General features: G+C 44.4%; 1 protein-coding gene across 3 annotated transcripts in view; it reads right to left on the bottom strand.

Annotated features, from left to right (window-relative positions):
* LOC144690622 (ephrin type-B receptor 2) overlaps positions 1 to 22,396 on the bottom strand; it is a 1,056,594-nt gene that overhangs the window by 386,294 nt on the left and 647,904 nt on the right. For all 3 annotated transcript variants that reach the window (XM_078558305.1, XM_078558307.1, XM_078558306.1), the window contains one exon: positions 19,166 to 19,501. In XM_078558305.1, the coding sequence (XP_078414431.1) occupies positions 19,166 to 19,501 (336 nt within the window). The remainder of the gene's footprint in view (positions 1 to 19,165; positions 19,502 to 22,396) is intronic.

The raw sequence follows: 22,396 nt of genomic DNA, 5'->3' as shown, positions 1-22,396 counted from the left end.
GCATCGGAGCAATCCTATCCTTGTCGCCAATTGTAATAAACTTGGATGTCCTGGACAGGTTTCTTATTTGAAACAGATAACTTTATTTACAGACTCTTGTAGAAGCTACATGCTTGAACCAGGTCCATGGTTACAAAGCTCCACCCCTAAGGTTACCTGTGCTTAGGGCTGATTCGTCAGTATAATCACGTGACTCCGAAAGGCAGTAGGAAAGGCCTTAGCTACAATCACTACATACCCTTTACGTACGCAGATTGGGAAACTGCTTTGTGTAATGTCTCCGTTCAGTCTAATGCATGACCCCAAGCTTCTAGTGGCTTGTCGTCTTAATTCTCCACCTTGTTCTCACTCTGACCTCTCTGTCCTCGGCCTGCTGCAGTGTTCCAGTGAAGCTCAACACAAGTTCGAGGTGTGAATTTGTTCCAAGTTCATCTTTTGATTAGACACTTTACAGCCCCCTGTACTCAACATTGTATTCAACAATTTCAGGCCGCGATCTCTGTTCCCCCATTTTGTTTCCTTTTCTTTGCATGTGCCTGTCTTAATCTTCTTTTACTTGTTTTTGCTTATGGACATGACTGTGTATCATTCAACCATTCACAACTGCTCTGGACTCATCCTTTCTTTCTTTACTTCTCCCATTATCACTCCCTTTGACTGTTTGGTCATTTAATGTCTCACAACTTCCATCCTATGATAGATCTTCCCTTTTGTTCTAGTTCCACCCTCCCCCATTTCACCTGCTTAAAACCCATTACATTTCTAACCTTTTCCAGTTCCAATAAAAGATCATGGCCTGAAACGGTAACTCTGTTTCTCTCTCCACAGGTGCTGCCAGACCTGCTGAATATTTCCATCATTTTACGTTTTTATATCAGATTTCCAACATCCACAGTATTTTGTTTCTGGATTCATATTCTGATAACATCTTTCACAATTGCGATAAAGCTTGTGGCTTTTTTCTTCAAGGTTTGCTCAATTGTACTGATTTTTGTTTGAATTGGGTGTTATTCACTGATCATACTTTTGGAATTCTCCAACACAATCGGAATTGATGATACTCTGTTTCTTCCTGCAGCTTTCCATTTATTGCTCATTCATGGCCACGCGTTGCTCTTTTTTTGTGTTGGTTGCTTTTCAATTTACAAAGTTGAGTCCAATATTGTACCGCTGCTGTGTATTACACTAAGGGTAGTCTGCAGAAACCTATAATGAGAGCCGTGCTGACTGGGAATATCTTGCCATTGTACATACAGAATTCACTGACAATTCATTGGCCAATTTTACTGATGCATCCTGCCCATGGTTTCTGACAGCGAATCCAAACTGGAAATACAGGCCATGTCTAGACACCATCTGGATCACTTTTCCCTTGTTACATTCAGGCTGGCAGTAGTGATTTCCCTGACACAACAAAAACAAAAATAAAAATACCTGGAAAAACTCAGCAGGTCTGACAGCATCTGCGGAGAGGAATACAGTTAACGTTTCGAGTCCGTATGACTCTTCAACTAAACTAAGGAAAAATAGAAGAGAGGTGAAATATAAGCTGGTTTAAGGGGGGGTGGGACAGATAGAGCTGGATAGAGGGCCAGTGATAGGTGGAGATTGCCAAAAGATGTCATAGACAAAAGAACAAAGAGGTGTTGACGGTGGTGATATTAACTAAGAAATGTGCTAATAGGTGACATAGAGGGTAGAAAGCAGGACGAGCAAGGTACAGATAGCCTTAGTGGGGGTGGGAGGTCTTTGATTTATTTCATATTTAAGAACATTTCCAAACTCACTCACTTATTCAACTAGATAAGTTTCTCTCTTAACTCATCATTATTTGCACATTATGAATTCTCCTTTTGATATTGGCTAACTTGGCAGAATCCATTCACGCTGTTCAAAAGCATCACAGATGTTTGATGAACTCATAATACAAAGAGAAAAGCTGGTTTGTTTGAGATACACATCATCATAAATAATTTTATACAATGGAAAACCTCATTAAATGCCTCTTTCTGGGGCTTTTTTGGTAGGTTGCAGAGTTCTTGGCTTTCCTAACCAAAACAACCCTGACATTATGAGGAGGCCCTGAAGCAGACCAATTGATTAATGAGGCCTAAAGCAGATAAAAGGACTGTGGCTGGTGCTGCCCAATTCAGCTGAATGCTCTCGCTTAGCATGTGACTCATCATTATTTTATTCAACAAATTCATACCCTCATTTGAACATTCTGGAAGGTGGTTGGACAATTACTGGTTTTCTTCACACTTGTCGTACAATATGAATGACAAATTACGATTAAAACCCATTGAAACAGCTGGCAATCCCCAAGGCCCAGCAAAGTTTGTGAGATGATAAGGTGATGGGGTTGAATATTGCTGCTGGGTGCTCAAAGATTTTGGGGTGAATCTGGTGTCTGCTGGTTCCTGGGATGATGTTGCTTCTCTGGGGAATGTTGTCGCCATGACGAGTGCTTTAGCTGTGGTAATCGTTGCTGCTGATCTGTTGCAGTTGGTCAGTGAGCACAGTGGTGATAAGGTAGGATGGCCATTGATCTGGTTTTATATCAACAGTCTGATTTTCAGGTGGGTTTGCTGCTGTCCAGTACTGGACGCTTTTAAATTTAATTTTGAAATGTCTCTGAGAACAACAATTTTTAATCTTCATTGGAGTTTGTGACTTTTCCCCCATAGCCAGTGAGCTGAGTGTGTGATTCCCACCATGACTGAGGAACTCCTGGCCTGTAACTGTCTGGACTCCAGCCCATTGCCCACCCCTTCCCCCCTCCCCTCAGTTCCCCTGGCCTTCAGGTTTATGGAGGGTAGAGTGTGGCAGACGTTGCAATAGTTGAGTCTAGAGATATTGAATAAGGGTTTCAGCAGCAGACTGAGCTGAGGCGGAGCAAAGTTGTCAATGTTACTAAGGTAGAAATAGGCGGCCTTAGTGATGGCATGAATATGAGGTTCAAAGCTCACCTCAGGGTCAAATGTGCCACTGAGGTTGCCAACAGACTGGCTTAAGCTCAGATAGTTGTCTGAAAGAGGGATGGAGTCAGTCAGGGAATGAAACTCAGAGCCAGGTATGAAAACAATGGCTTCAGTCTTCCCAAAATTTAACTGGAGGGAATTTCTGCTCTTCCAGTACTGGATGTTGGATAAGCAGTTTGATAATTTAGCAATAGTAGAGGAGTAAGGAGAGGTGGTAGTGAGACAAAACTGAGTGTGTCAGCATTCACATGAAAGCAGCCATGTAATTGCAGATGAGAGTGTCGAGGGGCATCATGTAGATGAGAAATAGGAGGGGGCCAAGGACTGATCCTTGGAGGACACCAGAGGTAATGGTGCAGGAGCAGGGAGCGACCTTTAAGTGCCAATTATTGAGCAGCCGAAGGGCTTGACCACCGCACATAAAATTCAGACAGGTGGGGGTGTGCAGGAGGGAGGCAGAAAGGCCAACAGGGAGTTTTATAGGCCACCCCCTGCCTGTAAACTCATTGTCGGGAACCACAAAATTCTGCCTCATGGAATTCCCGGGAATATTGGGCATGGATCGGGAAGCAACAACATGTTCAAGGACTTTGGAGAGGAAAGGGAGGTTGGAGATGGGATGGTAGTTTGCAAGAATGGTGATTATTGGATTTTTGAGCAGAGGGTTGATGACGGCAGATTTAAAGAGAGCCAACACCTGAAGAGACAGGACTATTTACAATATCAGCAAACATGGATCAGGAGAACAGGGTGTGGATCTTATGGATAAGATGAGCTCAGAGAGGATATGAGATGAGATAGGAGAGAAATTAGAGAAAGATGCAAGTTAGGGCTAGGGCTGGGACAGGGGTGGTGGCATTAGAGGAGGTTTGGCTGCTGGGCAAGTGGATGTGGGGGAAATGTCAGCAATCGTTGATCGATTGGTCTCAATTTGAGTGACAATTTCATGAGCTCTTTGCACTTGTTGTTGCAGGTGAGGGTGAAGGGGAGGGGTAAGAAGGTCATTTGCAGTAGAGGCAAGAAGCTGGGGGTTACCTCTGCATTCCAGGGTCATCCTGGAATAGTAAATAAAACTGATGAAATTGTAATTTATGTATGTGATGGGCCCACTGAAATCAAAATTCTGGGCATTGATTTGAAAGGCTGGTGATTGGCAGGTGGTTTTCTGGCCCATGTCCAATACACATTGGCACCCAGATTAGAAAGGCCCCTCTATCACTCACCAGGCACAGAACACTCAGCAAATTAATCCATTCCTGTTGTCACCCTCAGTCTCAACATTTCCAATTCACAGTTGGTACATGATCATTTACCATTCTGGCCTGTTAATAATGCAAACAAATCAATTAAAATACTTCTTGCAGGTCATCGAACTCAGCTTTTCTCCACAGATCCTGCCTGGCCTGCTATCTATTTCCAGCGTTTTCTGTATTACACTTTTTTATCTGAGTTACTGATATCTATTTATGGGGAGTTGATGGTGTAGTGGTATAGTCACTAGACTAGTAATCCAGAAACCCAGGGTAATGCTCTGGGAATCTGGGTTCAAATCCCACAGCAGATGATGGAATTTGAATTCAATAAAAATCTGGAATTAAAAGTCTGATGATAACCATGAAATGATTGTTGTAAAAAAACCTAACTGGTTCACTGATCTCCTTTAAGGGAGGAAACCTGCTGTCCTTACCCAGTCTGGCTGACATGTGAGTCCAGATCCACAGCAATGTGGTTAACTCTTAAAAATGCCCTCTGACAAGGGCAATTAGGGATGGGCAATAAATGCTGGCCTAGACAGTGATGCCCACATCCCACAAACAAATTTTAAAAAATCTATTTTCCTCCTGCCATTGGAGGAGGGTTAAGGCAGGACTCTTGTCTGTCGTCCTGACCTTGAATTTTACTGGGTCAAGGACCAGTACGTGTTCAGGCCGGGCTTCCCACAGAATTTCCATCACAAGTAAGGACCCCATGGTTCAAGTTCCTCTCCAGGGCTTGAGCACAAAAATCTAGGCTGGCACATCAGTGCACCTCACTAAGCCCCTGCACAAAGCTTAAATTCCCCAAAAGGCCCCCACCACAGCAATGCTTCCTCCCCATCTAAAAGTCCCTCACTATAGTACTAAATTCCTCAAGAGTTCCTCAATATACCTTTCACCACGACTCTAAATCCCCCTAAGAGGCCCCCACCACACAATAGTACTAAAACCTGCCAAATAATCCTCTCACCGCAGCACCAAATCTCCCAAAAATAACTCCTCACCACAGCAAAATACACCACAAAATAATGATCCCTCACTACTACGCTGGATGCCCCCAATTAGCCTCTCATTCAGTGCTAAAACCAGACCAGAAAACATAGAATTGTTTCAGCAGTGAAGGAGGCCATTTGGCCCATTGTGTCCCTGCTGGCTCTCTGTAAGAGCAGCTCTTGTGGCCTCTGGTTAATCAGTCAGGCCTCCCCTAGCCACACAAGGCCTCAGGGCAGCCGTGATACTAGGAGAGCAGCTCCCAGATAGCTGGAGGGGAGGGCATCCCTCCCTGGCTGTAAAGAGCAATTCCCCAGGTCAATCCAAACCTACAATCCCCATTTCACTGGGCTTTACTGAGGGTGGTGGGCTAGTGAGGGGTTTTAATTTAATTAAATTTAATTTGCTGAGGTGGGACACTAGCGAGGGGGAGCACAGAGTCACAGAACTGTTACACCTCTGAAGGAAGCCATGCTGCCCACTGTGTCTGTGCTGGCTCTCTACGGGAGCAATGAACTTAGTGTCATTTCCCGCTTTCTCCCCATAGCCCTGCACGTTTTCCTTTTCGGGAAACAATCCAATTCCGTTTTGAAAGCCTTGATTGACCCTGCTTCCACCACCCTCTCAGGCAGTGCATTCCAGGTCCTAATGACTCGCTGCATGAACAAGTTTTTCCTCATATTCTTTTTGCTTCTTTTGCCAGTTACCTTAAATCTGTTCCCTCAGAACCAATAGGAATATTTTCCTCTATCTACTCTACCCAGACCTCTCATGATTTTGAACACCTCTATCACATCTCCTCTCACCTTTCTCTTCTCCAAGGAAACTGTCCCAACCTCTCCAATCTAACTGAAGTTCCTCATCTCTTGGAATATTCTTGTGAATCTTTTCTACACCCTCCCCAATGCTTTCACATCTTTTCTAAATAGTGGATGAAATACTTAAGTTGAGGCCAAATCAGTGTTCGATACAAATGTAACATAACTTCTGCTTTTGTACTTGATATCCCTGTTAATAAAGCCTAGGATGCCGTAGGCCTTATTAACCACACTCTCAACCTGTCCTGCCACTTTCAATGATTATGATTAATGGTTAACACAAGCTAAACTGGGTTTGCCGGCAGGCATTACAGGTGGATGGCGGGGGAGGGGGGTGCTTGTTGGCATGGGAGGGGCCAGGGAATGACACACCTGGAGGACAAGATCACATCTACAATATACTCTGCCGGTTGGTGCCTTTCAACATTAACAACAACAGAGCTAATAGTAAGGGAGTAAACCTGACACAAATTCTGGAGTAGAGATCATTAGGTAGTTGGTGTTTCCCTCAAGTGAGCAACTGACTAAGCCTCAGATGCCTGGGTTTTTGTTTTTCCTCTGGATAGTCATTTGGTAGTAAAGTACTTGAGTACTGCTGAAAGAAGAGAGACTTTTTGGTCAAAGCTTTTTGTCTTGCACTCATCAGGGCACTTTGCGGGGAAACAACATATTTATACAGTATGAGGAGGAGTGCTGATTGGTTGGCAAGTGGACTCTGATTGGTAGAGACAGTGCAATGGAGAAAGCACCAGTGGACAGTGATTGCCAATTAAGTGCAAATAATTGTTTGAAATTTAAACCAGGCAGCTTAGAACCATAGAACACTACAGCACAGAAAAACAGGCCATTCGGCCCTTCTAGTCTGTGCCAAAATATTATTCCGCTAATCCCATTGACCTGCACCCAGTCCATAACCCTTCAGACCTCTCCCACCCATGTATCTATCCAATTAATTCTTAAAACTTAAGAGTGAGCCCGCATTTACCATGTCAAAAGGCAGCTCGTTCCACACTCTCACCACTCTCTGAGTGAAGAAGTTCCCCCTAATGTTCCCCCTAAACCTTTCCCCTTTCACCCTAAAGCCATGTCCTCTCGTGTTTATCTCTCCTAATCTAAGTGGAAAGAGCCTACTCGCATTTACTCTGTCTATACCCCTCATAATTTTGTAAACTTCTATCAAATCTCTCCTCATCCTTCTACGCTCCAAGGAATAAAGTCCTTTGAATAAAGCTTGACTCTGATTGGTCAAGATATTGCTCTAGAGAATGAACCAGAAAATAGCTGTCACTTATTTTGTTTAGCTGAAATAGGTGCAATGTCTTTATCTGAAAAGAACAGGGCTCTATGTATTAATATATGTAGCTTCCAGTACACACAAGTGCGCCACACTGTGAGCCCGACTGACAATCTTAAATTGGTTGTCAGCATAATTCTTAACACACTGAGGATTATTTAGCAAATATTGTCCAATCACAGAATCACATCTAATGTTGGACACTGTGTTATGTGTTTTGCAAGCATGGGCTGGTTGGCTAAATTCTGCCCATTGCAAACAGCGACTGGGAAACGCTGTTTGATACAAACCACTAATCTTTGAACATACAGCCTACATAACTAGCATCACACTAGCATTGAAATTCATATGCCACATTACTCATTTGTGTGATGGGCAGAACATCTTTTTGGCTTAATGGCAGCATCCTGTTAGTAGCAAAGACCACTCGTATTGCTACTGCATAGTAGCAGCGTGAAACAGCTAGCTTCACCTGTTGCTCAAAGTTTTGAGATACTTTGCCCTTCCTGGGTTACCTGAGGTAGACTGGGCACATTTCAGGGCCGAAAGTGATGGCCTGACGCCCATTCATGAGTTTGTGCGATATACAAAGGCCTTTGACAAGGTCCCTCATGGCAGACTGGTACAGAAGGTAAAGTCGCACGGGATCAGAGGTGAGCTGGCAAGATGGATACAGTATTGGCTTGGTCATAGAAGACAGAGGGTAGCAGTGGAAGGGTGCTTTTCTGAATGGAGAACTGTGACTAGAGGTGTTCGCAGGGATCAGTGCTGGGACCTTTGCTGTTTGTAGTATACGTAAATGATTTGGAGGAAAATGTAACCGAGCTAATTAATAAGTTTGCAGACGACACTAAGGTTGGAGGGGTTGCAGATAGTGAAGAGGATTGTCAAAGGAAACAACGGGATATAGATCGGTTGGAGACTTGGGCGGAGATATGGCAGATGGAGTTTAATCTGGACAAATGCAAGGTAATGCATTTTGGAAGGTCTAATACAGGTAGGAATTATACAGTAAATGGCAGAACCCTTAAGTGCATTGATGGGCAGAGGGATCTGGGTGTACAGGTCCACAGGTAACTGAAAGTGGCAACGCAGGTGGATAAGGTAGTCAGGAAGGCATATGGCATGCTTGCCTTCATCAGCAGGGGTATTCAGTATAAAAGCTGGGAAGTCATGCTGCAGCTGTATAGAACCTTGGTTAGGCCACACTTGGAATATTGAGTGCAATTCTGGTCGCCACATTGCCAGAAGGATATGGAGGCGTTGGAGAGGGTGCAGAGGAGGTTTACCAGGATGCTGCCTGATCTGGAGATTATTAGCTATGAGGAGAGGTTGGAGAAACTTGGATTGTTCTCACTAGAGCGATGGAGATTGAGGGGCGACTTGATAGAAGTTTACAAAATTATGAGTGGCATGGACAGAGTAGATAGTCAGAAGCTTTTGCTCAGGGTGGAAGAGTCAATTACTAGGGGACATAGATTTAAGGAGAGAGGAGAAAACTTTAGAGAAGATGTGCGGGGCAAGTTTTTTAGGCAGAGGGTAGTGAGTATCTTGAATTCGCTGCCAGAGGAGGTGGTGGAAGCAGGTACGATAGTGATGCTTAAGAGGCAGCTTGACAAATACATGAATAGGATGGGAATAGAGGGATACGGACCCCGGAAGTGTAAAATGTTTTAGTTTGACAGGCAATATGATCGGCGCAGGTTTGGAGGGCCGAAGGGCCTGTTCCTGTTCTGTACTTTTCTTTATTCTCTTTATACAGCGTGAAATGATCTGATCAGGGTAGCCGTTATCCCACAGGCTGTCTTGATGCGTCCTATTTCAGCATCAAGCTTGCATGGTGAGTAAATGGCTCGGGCCCTATTTATGAGGGTGCTGATAAGGCCAATCTTAGTGTGTGGAACTGTATGAGTCCCAACGCGTGTACTGACCAGTGAAAGTAGGCTTGTGGTTGTTTTCCCTGATATTGGTATTTTATTACTAATTGTCCTGATGAGTACAAGATGAAAAGCTTTGACAAAAAAAAGTCTCATTTTACCTCTGGATACCAGACTATGAGGTGGAGAGCAAATCGGCACCTCCTAAAACCATGCTGAGGCTACACAACAAACAAAGGTAACCTCTCGGCTTGGAAGCTGGAATGTGAGGATTATGTGCCAGGCATAAACAACGACCCATATTCCACAGCAAGTGTATGCGGGAGGGCCCTGATTGACTGTGAGCTAAACAAGCTTGGTGTAGACGTTGCTGCTCTACAAGAAACTAGACAAGCCTATACAGGCTCTATTTGTGAGACTACACCTTTTAGAGGCATGGAAAGAGCCCTGAAGACTACCATGAGAGTGGTGTAGACTTCATAGTGAGACACTGACTGACACAGTCAATTAAGCATCACCAGCCTCGTCTCCCTGTGGCTATCATCTAATGGAGGTGTAGTCAACATCATATGGGCCTACGCACCAAGTCTATGTCAACATCTCAGGCAAAGAGCATTTCTATGACTCTCTAGGTGAGGTTCTGAGAAATATTCCAACTGGCAAGAGGCTATTTTATCCTGGGTCACTTCAATGCACATGTTGGTGCGGACAGTGACTCATGACCAATGTGCCTCGGTCATCATGGGTGGGCTAGATAAACGTTAATGGACAACGCCTTCTTGAGCTTTGTGCTCTGAATGAGCTCTATGCCACCAACACCTTTGTCTAGTTTATTTTTGAGGGCTCTTCTTGAGATTTTCTCGAGGGCTATTTTTTGGTTTTCAGGAGTTACGTTTTGATTTTCAGGGGCTCCTTTTTCATTCTCACTAACTCCTTTATTAGCTAATGCTGTCATTGTAACATTATCTTCTGTATCTGTGGAATCTTGTCAAAAGCCTTGATAAAATCCAGTGGGGTCTAGATTCAGGAGGCCCACCAGTTATCTTTGTGGGAACATACTTTACCAACCCATTCCTATTTCCTCCCACTGCTCTGACACTGGTTTACCTCCAAGTAGCTGTGTCCAGTCTAATTTTTGATCCTCAGTTTAATATATATGGCTTCATTTGAGGATCCTTCTAGCATATAACAAAGTCAGCATGCAGGTGTAGCAAGTAATTAGGAAGGCATATTGGTCTTTATTGCAAGGGGATTGGAGTACAAGAATAAAGAAATCTTACTGCAGTTGTACAGGGTTTTGGTGAAACCACATCTGGAATACTGTGTGCAGTTTTGGTCTCCACTGTTAAGAAAGGTTAGACTTGCATTGGAGATGGTATAATGAAGGTTCACTCGATTGGTCCCTGGAATGAGGGGGTTGTCCTATGATGGGAGGCTGAGTAAATTGGGCTTATATTCGCTGGAGTTTAGAAGAATCAGAGGCAATCTCATTGAAATGTGCAAAATTATGAAGAGGTTTCGTAGGGTGAAACTGAGAGATTGTTTCTGCTGGCTGGGGAATCTAAAACATGGGGGCATAGTTTCAGGGTAAGGGGCCGATCATTTAGGACTGAGATGAGGAGAAATTACTTCACTCAAATAGCTGTGAATCTTTGGAATTCTCTGCCCAGAGGGTTGTGGATGCTCCATTATTGAGCACATTTAAGGGTGGCATAGACAGATTTTTGGTCTCTCTCAGGGAATTAAGGGATATGGGAGAGGGCAGGAAAGTGGAGTTGAATTCCATGATCAGCCATGATTATATCGAATGTGGTTTACTCCTGATTCTATTTCTTATGTTCTTGTGTTCTCTGTGCCCTCAGCTCATCTGCCATACTCACTAGTCTCCTTGCTTTGAAGTGTACAGAACAACTGCTTTACTGTATTTTCTAAACTTTGCTTCCTCTGCCTTTCACATTTGCTTGCTAATTTTCTGCTTTCAATTTCCAACTTTGCTTCTCACCCTTCTGAATCTATCCTATAGTAGCTAGAGCAGGGGCTCAGGCAATGCGTTTATATTCACTGGGGCAGGGACACAGGAATAAAGCCGAAATTAGTGAACAGCTAGGTGTGCAGACCAGGCCTGACCTTCTTTGTTGTTGGAGTTGTTAAGATCTCCATAGAGGCCAATAACTTTTAAAAATAGGTTCAAACTTCCAATTATTAGCTGAAAGAATGACAAGATTTAGTTTTATAACTTACTGTAACAAATGACTAAAAACACATGATTGACTAAACACTATTTATTTTTTGTAGGAAACTTATACTTTAAATTCCAGAAGGTGACATTCCCCTTGTATACTTCCCACACATCACACTCTCCATGGAATTACAGTCCTTAAAGCAAACATTCCACAGTTACACCCAGCTTCCAATGAGTTCCCACATCTCCATTTCTCCAAGTAATAGCTTTGAGTGACTGCCTCCAGGTGCTTTCCTCAGTTTTCGCTGAGTTTCTTAAATCCGCCATGAACAGTAAAGCCTGTTCTGATGATTCTTCTTCTCCGTGGCCACGTCAGGACAAATCGCCCGGAATCCGTAGAAGGCTGCAGAGCCTGTCTCCCTCCCACATTCAGCTGTGGTAGCTCGCAAAGTGAAGCAGCCTTTACTCTCTGCCGACCACACAGAACTGCTGTCTGTTATAGATAATCATTGATTTATAGAGACATCCGTAACCTGATTACAACTTGATTACCTCTTCCTCATGGCAACATGAAACACATTAACCTTGCATCCAGGTAGAAAGGCTAAATAGTTATCCTTGGTCCCAAATCCCTTTCATCTTACAAGTAAATAGATAGTTTATAGCACAACCGTTTACAACATGATACATATAACATATAGCAGCTTTGGGTTAGCACAATGGACATGCTAATCTATGGAGCACATGATGAAGTAGCACTAACATCAGGCAGTCATGTACTGGGTACTAGAAGGAGCAAATGGGCAGCCTTGAGGGGAGAGGTGCCTTCCTGATAATTCACTATGTACATACTGTAAATAGAGTAAACTAGTTTTCAAAGATACCCTGATACACCTGCAGCTCCTCCTTGCTGGAATCTAGATCTAGCATCTTCTACAACATGGTAGCAGCGGTGGTGGTCTATTGTTGTTGCCACATGACGAATGCCCATGATCGAAGGTTGCAGTCCCGCTTTGCTAAGAAGTCTCATCAAGCATCCCGGCAACATACTCAACGTAGATGGGTGGCGATGGCAGCATGGCCAGAACAGTCACTGCCCCTACCCTACTTGTTTTCAAACCCTGGGGACTCACACAGAGATTGCTGCTGTAAGGCATGCCACAGGGAACATCCGCAACCAATCCAGGTCGGTTCACTCTCTTCTTTTGCAAGGCCACACTCGGTAATTCTGACTGGGTCGAAGCCTGCCAAAATGGTACAAGAGGCGAGAAACCGCTCCACAGCTTTTTAAAAATCTGTGTTGTGGTGCGAAGTGACAGCATAAACGGCAGGATTTCCCAGCGGGAGACGCTGAGCGTTTCAGATGCGGCAGGACGGCAGATTTCCAGCATTTCTGTTCCGTTAGAGCCTCTAACTAACAGGACTGCTGATGACGCTGTCAGCAATTAGCACCCTTCTCACTCCTCCGAGGCAAGGTTCACCAATGTTCCCAGGACGTTTGGTCCATCAATTTAGAAGCCAGAGGGTCCCAATATGCTTCAAACTTGACACAGGAGCAGAGATATCTATACTGGTTGATCACCTTGTTTGGCTCTGCACAATCCTTCTTTAGACTTCCAATATGAAATTTCAGGGGCCAAACCCACGTTAAGGGTCAGATTACCGCCACACTATGCCACCAGGGAAGACAGATCACAGAAACCCTTTATGTCATCTCTAACCAAAGCATTTCTCTACTTAGCAGCAATGTATATACAGTTAAAAGTCCACGAGATTTTTCCATCAGACACCAGGGTCACCTTCCATCAGGAATCTCCACAACTTTTTCAAGGGCTGGGGAAGCTGAAGAATAAATATCATATTTCTCTGTTCCCAGATGCCATGCCAGTGTGTCTGTTCACCTCCAGGAGGGTCCCACACCCCCTAATGCCCAAGGTTAAGGAGGAACTTGACCGCATGTTATACAGGAGTGTTATTTCCCTGGTTACACAACAACCCGTGGGATTCTGGTCTGGTCGCCAGTCCTAAGCCTAATGGTCACCTCCAGCTATGTGTGTGGATCATATGCAGCTTAATAAAGCCGTGCAGAAGGAAGTCCACACGATGGTGTCAGTAGACGACAGCTTGGCGAAGCTTGCCAATAGCGTCCTTTTTACTAGCTCGATATGAACAGCAACTTTCGGCAAATACCCCTCAACAAGGAATCTAGGCTGCCGACGACCTTTAACATGCCTTTGATCAATTTTGCTCTAACTGCCTCCCTTTCGGCATTTCATCTGCCCCTGAGATATTTGAATGGACCATGTCAACAATCCTTGAGGGAAAACGGGGATGATCTGCAAAATGGACGACATCCTCATACATTGTTCCACAAGAGCCAAACATGACCATCGGATAAGAGAAGCCCTCAAGACTCTCCAGGAAGCAGGCCTCATGCTGAATGACAAGTGAGAGTTCACCAGCACCAACATAAAATTCCTAGGACACATCATCCACTGACACAGACCATCACTGAGTTCCCCCAACCAATGTGCATCTCTGAATTCAACGTTTCCCGGTGATGGTAAACCAGGTGGAAAGTTTGTCTCTAACTTGGCCACACTCACTGAACCTTTGAGAGACCTCCTGAGAAGGGCTAACAATGGTTCTGGGCCGCAGAACAGATTAAAGATTTAAACCATTAAAGATTGACTAGTCTCCTCGCATGTCCTGGTGCACTGTGACCCCACGTTCCTCCATGGTGTTCTCCTACAGCTGCAAAAGGATGCTGATAGAAAACCTGTCTATTTTACTTTGAGAGCTCTCACAAACTGAACAAAAGTTTGTCAATTTTGAGAAAGAGGCACTGGCGGTTACATGGGCTGTCAAGCACTTTCCTGATGACCTGATGGGGCTGCCCTTCCAACAGAAACAGACCACAAGCCTCTCACAACATTCCTCAATTCCACTGGGATTGTTAAGGTGCATATCCGTATTCAACGATTTGGCCTCAGGTAGTTGCAGTACCAGTTTACAGCTCCCTATGTCCCAGGCAAGTCACAAGGCACGGCAGATGCCAGAGAACTAGAGGATGCCAAATATGGTCAGTTATATAGGGAGTTCTATCTCCAAGGGAGGGCCAAATACAACCCACCGACCGTCCCGCAAATACTAAGAACAACGAGCCCAAATTACCATTGTGGACGACCTTCTAGGTTATGACCATCATTTACGTCCCATGTGACAAGATATTCCTCACAGTCTCCATGGGGCTTACTTCAGCCTCGCTAAATGCAGAGCAAGTGCCCTGCAATCAGTGTGGTGGCCGGGCATCACACAAACGGTCCAGGGTTTTGTCCTATCCTGGCACAGCCGCCACATTCACACTCCGACACCAACGGAACCCCTGCTGCCATCTGTCTTTGCTCACTGCCCATGGCAGAAGTTAGGCCTCGACCTCTTTGACTTCTATGGCAAGACAAACCTTGTGGTTATTCGGCCATTATTCTCGATGGTTAGAGATGACCAGGCTTCATACATCCACAGCGGAGTTCATCAGCAAGGTGCTACAGACCGTGTTTAAACTCACGGGTTCCTGGACAAAGTTAATTTCAGGTAATGGGTCCCAGTTTGCAAATGACCATTTTTGGCAGTTTTCTGGTGAAAATGGGATCTCCCATGTCACTGGCTCCCATCTTCACCTGCAAGCCAATGGAGAAGCTGAGTGAGCAGTTTGGACCATTGGAGAACCTGATGTGCAAGAATTCGAATTGCCATGCAGCTCTCATGCAGTATCGGGTTACTCCCCTAGCCCACGGATTCTATCTGGCTGAACTGTTTACTGTCATTTGAAAATGCAGGTTTCCCTGTTGCCCGCAAACCTTCAGCCTCATATCACCCTCAGTGACCATAACACGGTGAGGGAGAAGGAGCTGAACCTCCGGGAAAAACAATATTAATGGTACAATACCAGACACAGAATGAAGGCTTTGCCACCTTTGATGCCAGGCCGGCAAGTGTGGATCCAGAACCAAAAAGTCAAAGGTCTCATTCTCACTGGCATGGAGTACCCACGGTCGTATTTGGTACAGGCGCTGTCTGGTTATTCGCAGAAACGCACAAGTCCTTATCGCACACCCTGGCCAGACCACAGGGTTTTGACTACCACGAGATGTTGTGGGAGTCGTCTGGCCACATTGACCATGGTCCGAGGGGTGTTTACTCACCCCAGAATCCGTTCCCAGTCTTCTGACCCAGTGGAGCAGTCACGAGGACACGCTCAGGAAGAGTGGGGAAGGCTCTGCAGAAACTCCATCTGTAACTGGGGGAATAGGGGGTTGGGGCAGGAGAAGGAGACAGCAATGTAAATAGTTTAAAAACAAAGGTCATGTAAATAGTTAAAGAGAGAGTTCCATATTGTTGTTAAAAGGACAGAATACTGGGGGGAGGTGTTGTATCAAGGGTTAACAGAATGGATATGCTAATCTATGGAACACATGATGATGTAGCACTGATGTCAGACACTCATGTACTGGGTACCGTAGGGAGCAGACAGGCAGCCCTGAAGGGAGATGTGCATTCCTGATAACTCATTATGTACATATTGTAAATAATGTAAATAAACTAGTTTTCAAATAGATACCCTGATAGTCCTGTGGCTCCTTCTTGCTGGAATTCACATCTAGCACCTTCTACAACAGCGTCTACCCATTGCGAACACAGTGACTGCTACCATTGTCTCCAAGCACAAATACCTTGCACCTTCTTGTCAGTAAAACAATCTAATCCTTCCCCTGATCTCTAACAATTAAACCACCCAGGTTTACTGTCAGGCAGACTGCAGAACAGGTCATATGACTCAAATAAAAAAGAAGATAAATGCTGCAAATACTCAGCAGGTTGGCAGCACCTGTGGAGAGAAACAGTTAACATTTCAGGTCAGTGACCTTTCATCAGAACATCGGAAAGGTGAGCATCAGCAGTAATTTGCTTTTGTATTGTCACATGATCCTCATTTCTCCAGTCCCAAAATATAATAATTGTATAAACCTCAGTATTGTAATGAGTAGATCTCAGAGTCTAACACCTGCGAACTTCTTCAATTTCTGCAAAGACAGATCACCAGCTTTATTCCACAAGAGGCCAAACAGAAAGCACTGAGAACAATGAGACACACTTGATACAATCAGAACAAAATCTGTTTATTCAACATCACAAAAATACAGAACACTTGCACATTTCCACAGTTTCTCTAGCATTGAGGTCAGCAGCTCTCTCTTCAACATGAGCTCCTCCCCTCCATCCCTGGAACTTGGGCAGATGTTCACTGGAGCCACTTTTCATGGTCTGCTCTCAAACATGCCAAACCATCTGAAAATTTAGGACATGGAGGCTGCAGTGTCAGTTGGATCCCAGCCCCAATCCTAACACTGGACTGGACCGGACCAGCAGTGGTTTTTGGGCAGTCTAGAGGTACCTTTATGATCCTATTTATGCCACAATAATCATTCACAATATGTAGCTTTTTAGTTTTTTGCTTCCAAGGACATACAGATCCCTCAACACCACATTGTATAAATAGAAAAATAAGTCCTCTGTTGCTCATGACTTGCAACACTGTTTCAATGACCTTCCTGCACTGGTTAGTGATAAATTTTTCTGTTGACTAAATTGAAAGGGATTTTTTCAACATGTTCTGTCTTCTTTCTCCAATCCAGCCCCACTTTCCCACACATTGCATTGAACTGTCTCATGAACCAACTTATATTGTCCCCTTCACTGGTCTGCAACACACATGATCATTATTCCTATAACAGTTACCATCTGGGTGAAAACATTCCACTTCATTTCCCTTCTCACTTGGAACTCACTCATTTTAATTCATGTCAGCCAATATTTGAACTCATCAACATCAGATAAATCAATATGGTCAATTCCCTGCCCATGACCTGAAATCTGACCGAATCACAACACCAAATACCTTTCTTCATAACTTAAATCCAAGATACCTGGGACCATCTTTGTTACTTGACTCTGTACCCTGTCAGGCCAATTTCCTTCCTATGATTCATTGATCAGAATCAGATTGAAAGCACTCCAAATAACTATCACCTGAAACTCATACAGAAGCGATGCAGCCTATTTTAATTGAAATGCGATAAATCCAGATTTCATCCTCTTACATTTAGAACTAGCTTATGTCAACAATGTCAATTGGAACAAATCTAAAAATGACAAGTCCCATGTGTTTAGGTAGAGCTGGTGATTACTAAAGACGAATAGTCACCAGTAATCGTCAGCTCTTGTTCAGACTATTTATAAACTCAACCAGATCTTCTGTTTTCAAATACGGATGACCAGTGTAAACATTTAAAAGTGTTTGTTCACAATAACAGTTGTTTTAGCGTTGATGCCTTAAAACTCAGCCTTCTTCATAAATAGTGCAGGAGCACATTATGTAACCGTGGAGAATGTCTCACAATTTAAAGATGACGCAGAACATTCAAAGGATGAGCTTTACCTTTAAACCGTTTGATTTATCCATCATTCCAAAAGAATTTCAGGAGGAACCTATCATAAGGCATCCTAGGAGATATCGGTCTGGATTACTGAGGCCATCAAAGCCTTTTGAAAATTATGTCACACAGCACGCCATCATTGGAATACTGTGAATCACTGCACCCTCATTGTATGGAAGAGCAGCCCCGTCTGTTTGATAAGCAATAGAGAAATGAAACCCAGAATGGCATCATGGGGACAATAACAGCTGCTACAGAAAGCAGGTGTTGGCTTTTAAAAAGAAACAGAAACAAAGGGCTGGATTTTACAGCCCCTGCTGGACATGTTTTCAGTGGGGGGCGGGGGCGGGCACATAAAATATGTACAAAATATGCATTTAAAATGTGTGTGTAGCCTGCTGCGTTCCTGCCCACCCTTGACCCTGTCCTCATAATATGCGGGACGGGTAAGGTGCCCACTAGTCCTTAGGCCTATAAAGGCCTTTAAGTGACCAATTAATGACCACTTAACAACTCGAACCTGTCACCACTGCCAAAATACGCCAGGGGGTGTAAGGCAGGTGACAGTGGAAAGGACACATTTTGACCAAAGTTGGTGAAAGGGTGGGAAGGAAGGCGGGAAGGAAACATCCTTTGGGGGACGTCCTGTGTGCATCGGGGACAACACCCATAAGATCATAGTCCTCTTTGTGCCTCCCTGTCTGGCCTTCTAAACCCACCCCTCACTCCCGATTCCTAGAGGGCCCAATCCCTCCCTGCCCAATAAAACCAGGGACTTTCCTGGGTCCAGCCACCAACAATCATCTTTGTGGAGATGCTTGCAGTCCCAGTAGTGTCAACTACTGAGTTCTGGTGCTGCTGGCAATGCAAGAGCTGCTGGCCAATCTGATTGGCTGATAGCTCTCGTAGGTGGGACTTCCTTCACTGAGGGCCGGAAGTCTCATCTTCTGCTTGTTAAGCCTGGCGGCAGGATAATGTTGCTGTGGGGCAGCCTTTTTCCAAGTTGGTTGGTTTGCGACTCACTTTTCTAAAGTTGAGGTTGCTGGGGGCATTGGGGGAGGGGAGGAGCAGCGATACGCCACCCCCATAAAATTCAGCCCAAAAATTGTTTAAGAGGTTCAGGAAGCTGCGAGATACAGGAAGGGCTCTTTGGGATAATTTTGTCTCCACATATACGAAGTCACATTACCAGGCATCCTCATCACACACACACACGCACACAATCACACGCCAGCCAGAAACAACAGAAAATGTATATTGAGCTTCTTACCAGCTTGATTGGTGGTAATATTGATGGATGCGAAGTGAGGTGGGTAAGGACTCTGATCAGACACTCCGTTCACAGCCTGGATCTCAAAGGTATACTGTGTGTGCGCCAGCAGATCACTGATATAAACGTGAGGCTCAGTCAAGCCCAACTGACGTGGGACAAACTGCACATTGTCCCCACATCGTGTGCAGGCACCACCACCCGAATTGCAGCTCTTACAGATCACATTGTAAACCACATCTTCGCGTCCACCTGTCTCCTGAGGAACAGACCATTCCAAGTTCAAGGATGTTTCATTTACACTGGAGATAACAGCCAATGGTGCGGAGGGTGTTGCTTGGGAAAAAATAGAACAAAATTAAAATCATTAATCCCAATAATAACACAATCCATTGTAATTGCTGGAAATTTAACTTAAAAATCTTTGACTATTAGACGTAGTTAATAGAAAAAGTATCTGGAGCAGATTCCATCAAGCGTCATATAACATTATCTGCGCTTTTTTAGATCGAGTGGTTGCAATCTGATACAGTATCTTTTTTTTAGGAATGGAACGTATAAAATATGAGCAGAAGTAGGCCATTCAGCCCCTCGAGCCTGCTCCGCCATTCAATAAGATCATGGCTCATCAACTTGTGTTTTGAATTCAACATTCCCATCTACCCCCAATAACCTTTGATTCCCTTGCCTAACAAGAATCTACCTACCTCTACCTTTAAATATTCAATGACCCACCTCCACCACCTTCTGAGGCAGAGTTCCAAAGTCGCACAGCTCCCAGAAAAAAAAATGTCCTTATCTCTGTCCTAAAAGGGCGACAGAATCACAGAGCAGAAGAGGCCTTTTGGCCCATCGAGTCTGCACTGACACATGGGAAACACTTGACCTATCTACCTAATCCCATTTACCAGCACTTGGCCCATAGCCTTGAATGTTATGACGTGCCAAGTGCTCATCCAGGTACTTTTTAAAGGATGTGAGGCAACCTGCCTCCACCACCCTCCCAGGCAGCGCATTCCAGACCATCACCACCCTCTGGGTAAAAAATTCTTTCCTCACAACCCCCAAAACCTCCTGCCCCTCACCTTGAACTTATGTCCCCTCATGACTGACCCTTCAACTAAGGGGAACAGCTGCTCTCTATCCACCCTGTCCATGCCCCTCAATCTTGTACACCTCGATCTGGTCACCTCTCAGTCTTCTCTGCTCCAACGAAAACAACCCAAGTCTATCCAAACTCTCTTCATAACTTAAATGTTTCATCCCAGGCAACATCCTGGTGAATCTCCTCTGCACCATCTCCAGTGCAATCACATCCTTCCTATAATGTGGCGACCAGAACTGCACACAGTACTCCAGCTGTGGCCTCACCAAGGTTCTAAACAACTCCAACATGACCTCCCTACTTTTGTAATCTATGCCTCGATTGATAAAGGCAAGTGTCCCATATGTCTTTTTCACCATCCCACCAACATGCCCCTCCGCCTTCAGAGATCTATGGACACACACGCCAAGGTCCCTTTGTTCCTCAGAACTTCCTAGTATCATGCCGTTCATTGAATACTTCCTTGTCAAATTACTCCTTCCAAATTGTATCGCCTCACACTTTTCAGGGTTAAATTCCATCTGCCACTTATCTGCCTATTTGACCATCCCGTCTATATCTTCCTAATTTTAAAACAGTGCCCTAGTTCTGGGTTCACCCGCAAGAAGAAACATCCTTTCCACATCCACCTTGTCAATACCGTTCAGGGCCTTATATACTTCAATCAAGTCACCCCTCACTTTTCTAAACTCCAGTGCAAACAAGCCCAGCCTGTCCTTTCCTCATAAGACAATCCGCTCTTTCCAGGTATCAATCTAGTAAATCTCCCCTGAACCGCCTCTAATGCATTTTCATCCTTCCTTAAATGAGACCAAAACTGCACACAGTATTCAAGGTGTGGTCTCACCAATGTCCTGTATAACTGAAGCATAACTTCCTTACTTTTATGGTCAATTCCTCTCGTAATAAAGGATAGCATTCTATTAGCCTTCTTAATTACTTGCTGTACCTGCACACCAACTTTTTGTGACTCATGCCGTAGAATAACTACATCCCTCTGCACCTCAGAATTCTGCAGCCATTCTCCATTTAAGTAATGCTAGTTTTTTTATTCTTCCTGCCAAAGTGAACAACTTCACATTTTCCCACATCATACTTCATCTGCCAGATTTTTGCCCACCCACTCAACCTATGTATATCCGTCTACAATCCCCTTATGTCCCCTTCGCAACATACTTTCCTACCTATCTTTGCGTCATCTGAAAATTTCCATACCACGCCTTCACTCCCCTCATCTAAGTCATTGATATAAATTGTAAAAAGTTGAGGCCCCAGCACAGACCCCTGCGGGACTCCGCTTATCACACCCAGCCAATCAGACCAAGAACCATTTATGCTTACTCTGTTTTCTGCCAGTTAACATATGCTAATATGTTACCCCTACACCATTAATCCTGTAAAAGGAACATTAAGGCTGTAAAATGAGCTGTGTATTTGTTAATAAACTCTGAAGTAGAAATAACATCCTGTCAATCAATTTCCAGTTGCCTCTCCTCCCTGGATAACTGGAGAACGGTTCCATCACCAGAGGGCGATAGAGCCCTATCTGCAGGTAATACTAACGTGAGCCAAGTAAGTAATTCTGAGGATGAAAATATGTTGCAAGTGGATATTGATGAGATGTTCGAATGGGCAAAAATATGCCAACTGTAATCTCGGAGGTTTCAGCTTTCAGAGGCCGGGACAGTCACCCTTAGCCCTTCCCCCATCTCCCTCTGAATCCCCGGGGTCAGATTTTCATCTGCCACAGGAGATGCATGTCAGGGTGTGAAATGCTGAACTCATTTGCTGAATGATATATTTGCAGGACAGAAAAGATACAATGTGTCACACAGAAACTCAAGTACCCAACTAACTGGTTTATGCGAGTGGAGTGCCACAGGAATCAGTGTTGGGCCCTCAACAATTTACAATCTATATTAATGGCTTGGATCACGGGATTGGATGTATAGTTGCTAAAATTGCTGGCAACACAAAGATAGGTAGGAAAGTAAGTTGTGGGGAAGATATGAGGAGTCTGCAAAGGGATTTAGATAGGTTAAGTGAATGGGCAAAAATTTGGCAGATGGAGAATAATGTGGGAAAATATGAACTTGTTCACTTTGGCAGGAAGAATAAAAAAACAG

The sequence above is a fragment of the Cetorhinus maximus genome, chromosome 15 (genome assembly GCF_964194155.1).
Source record: "Cetorhinus maximus chromosome 15, sCetMax3.hap1.1, whole genome shotgun sequence".
Classification (NCBI taxonomy): Eukaryota; Metazoa; Chordata; class Chondrichthyes; order Lamniformes; family Cetorhinidae; genus Cetorhinus; species Cetorhinus maximus.
The sequence above is the reverse complement of the archived record's forward strand: the minus strand, read 5'-3'. Positions and strand labels throughout refer to the sequence as shown.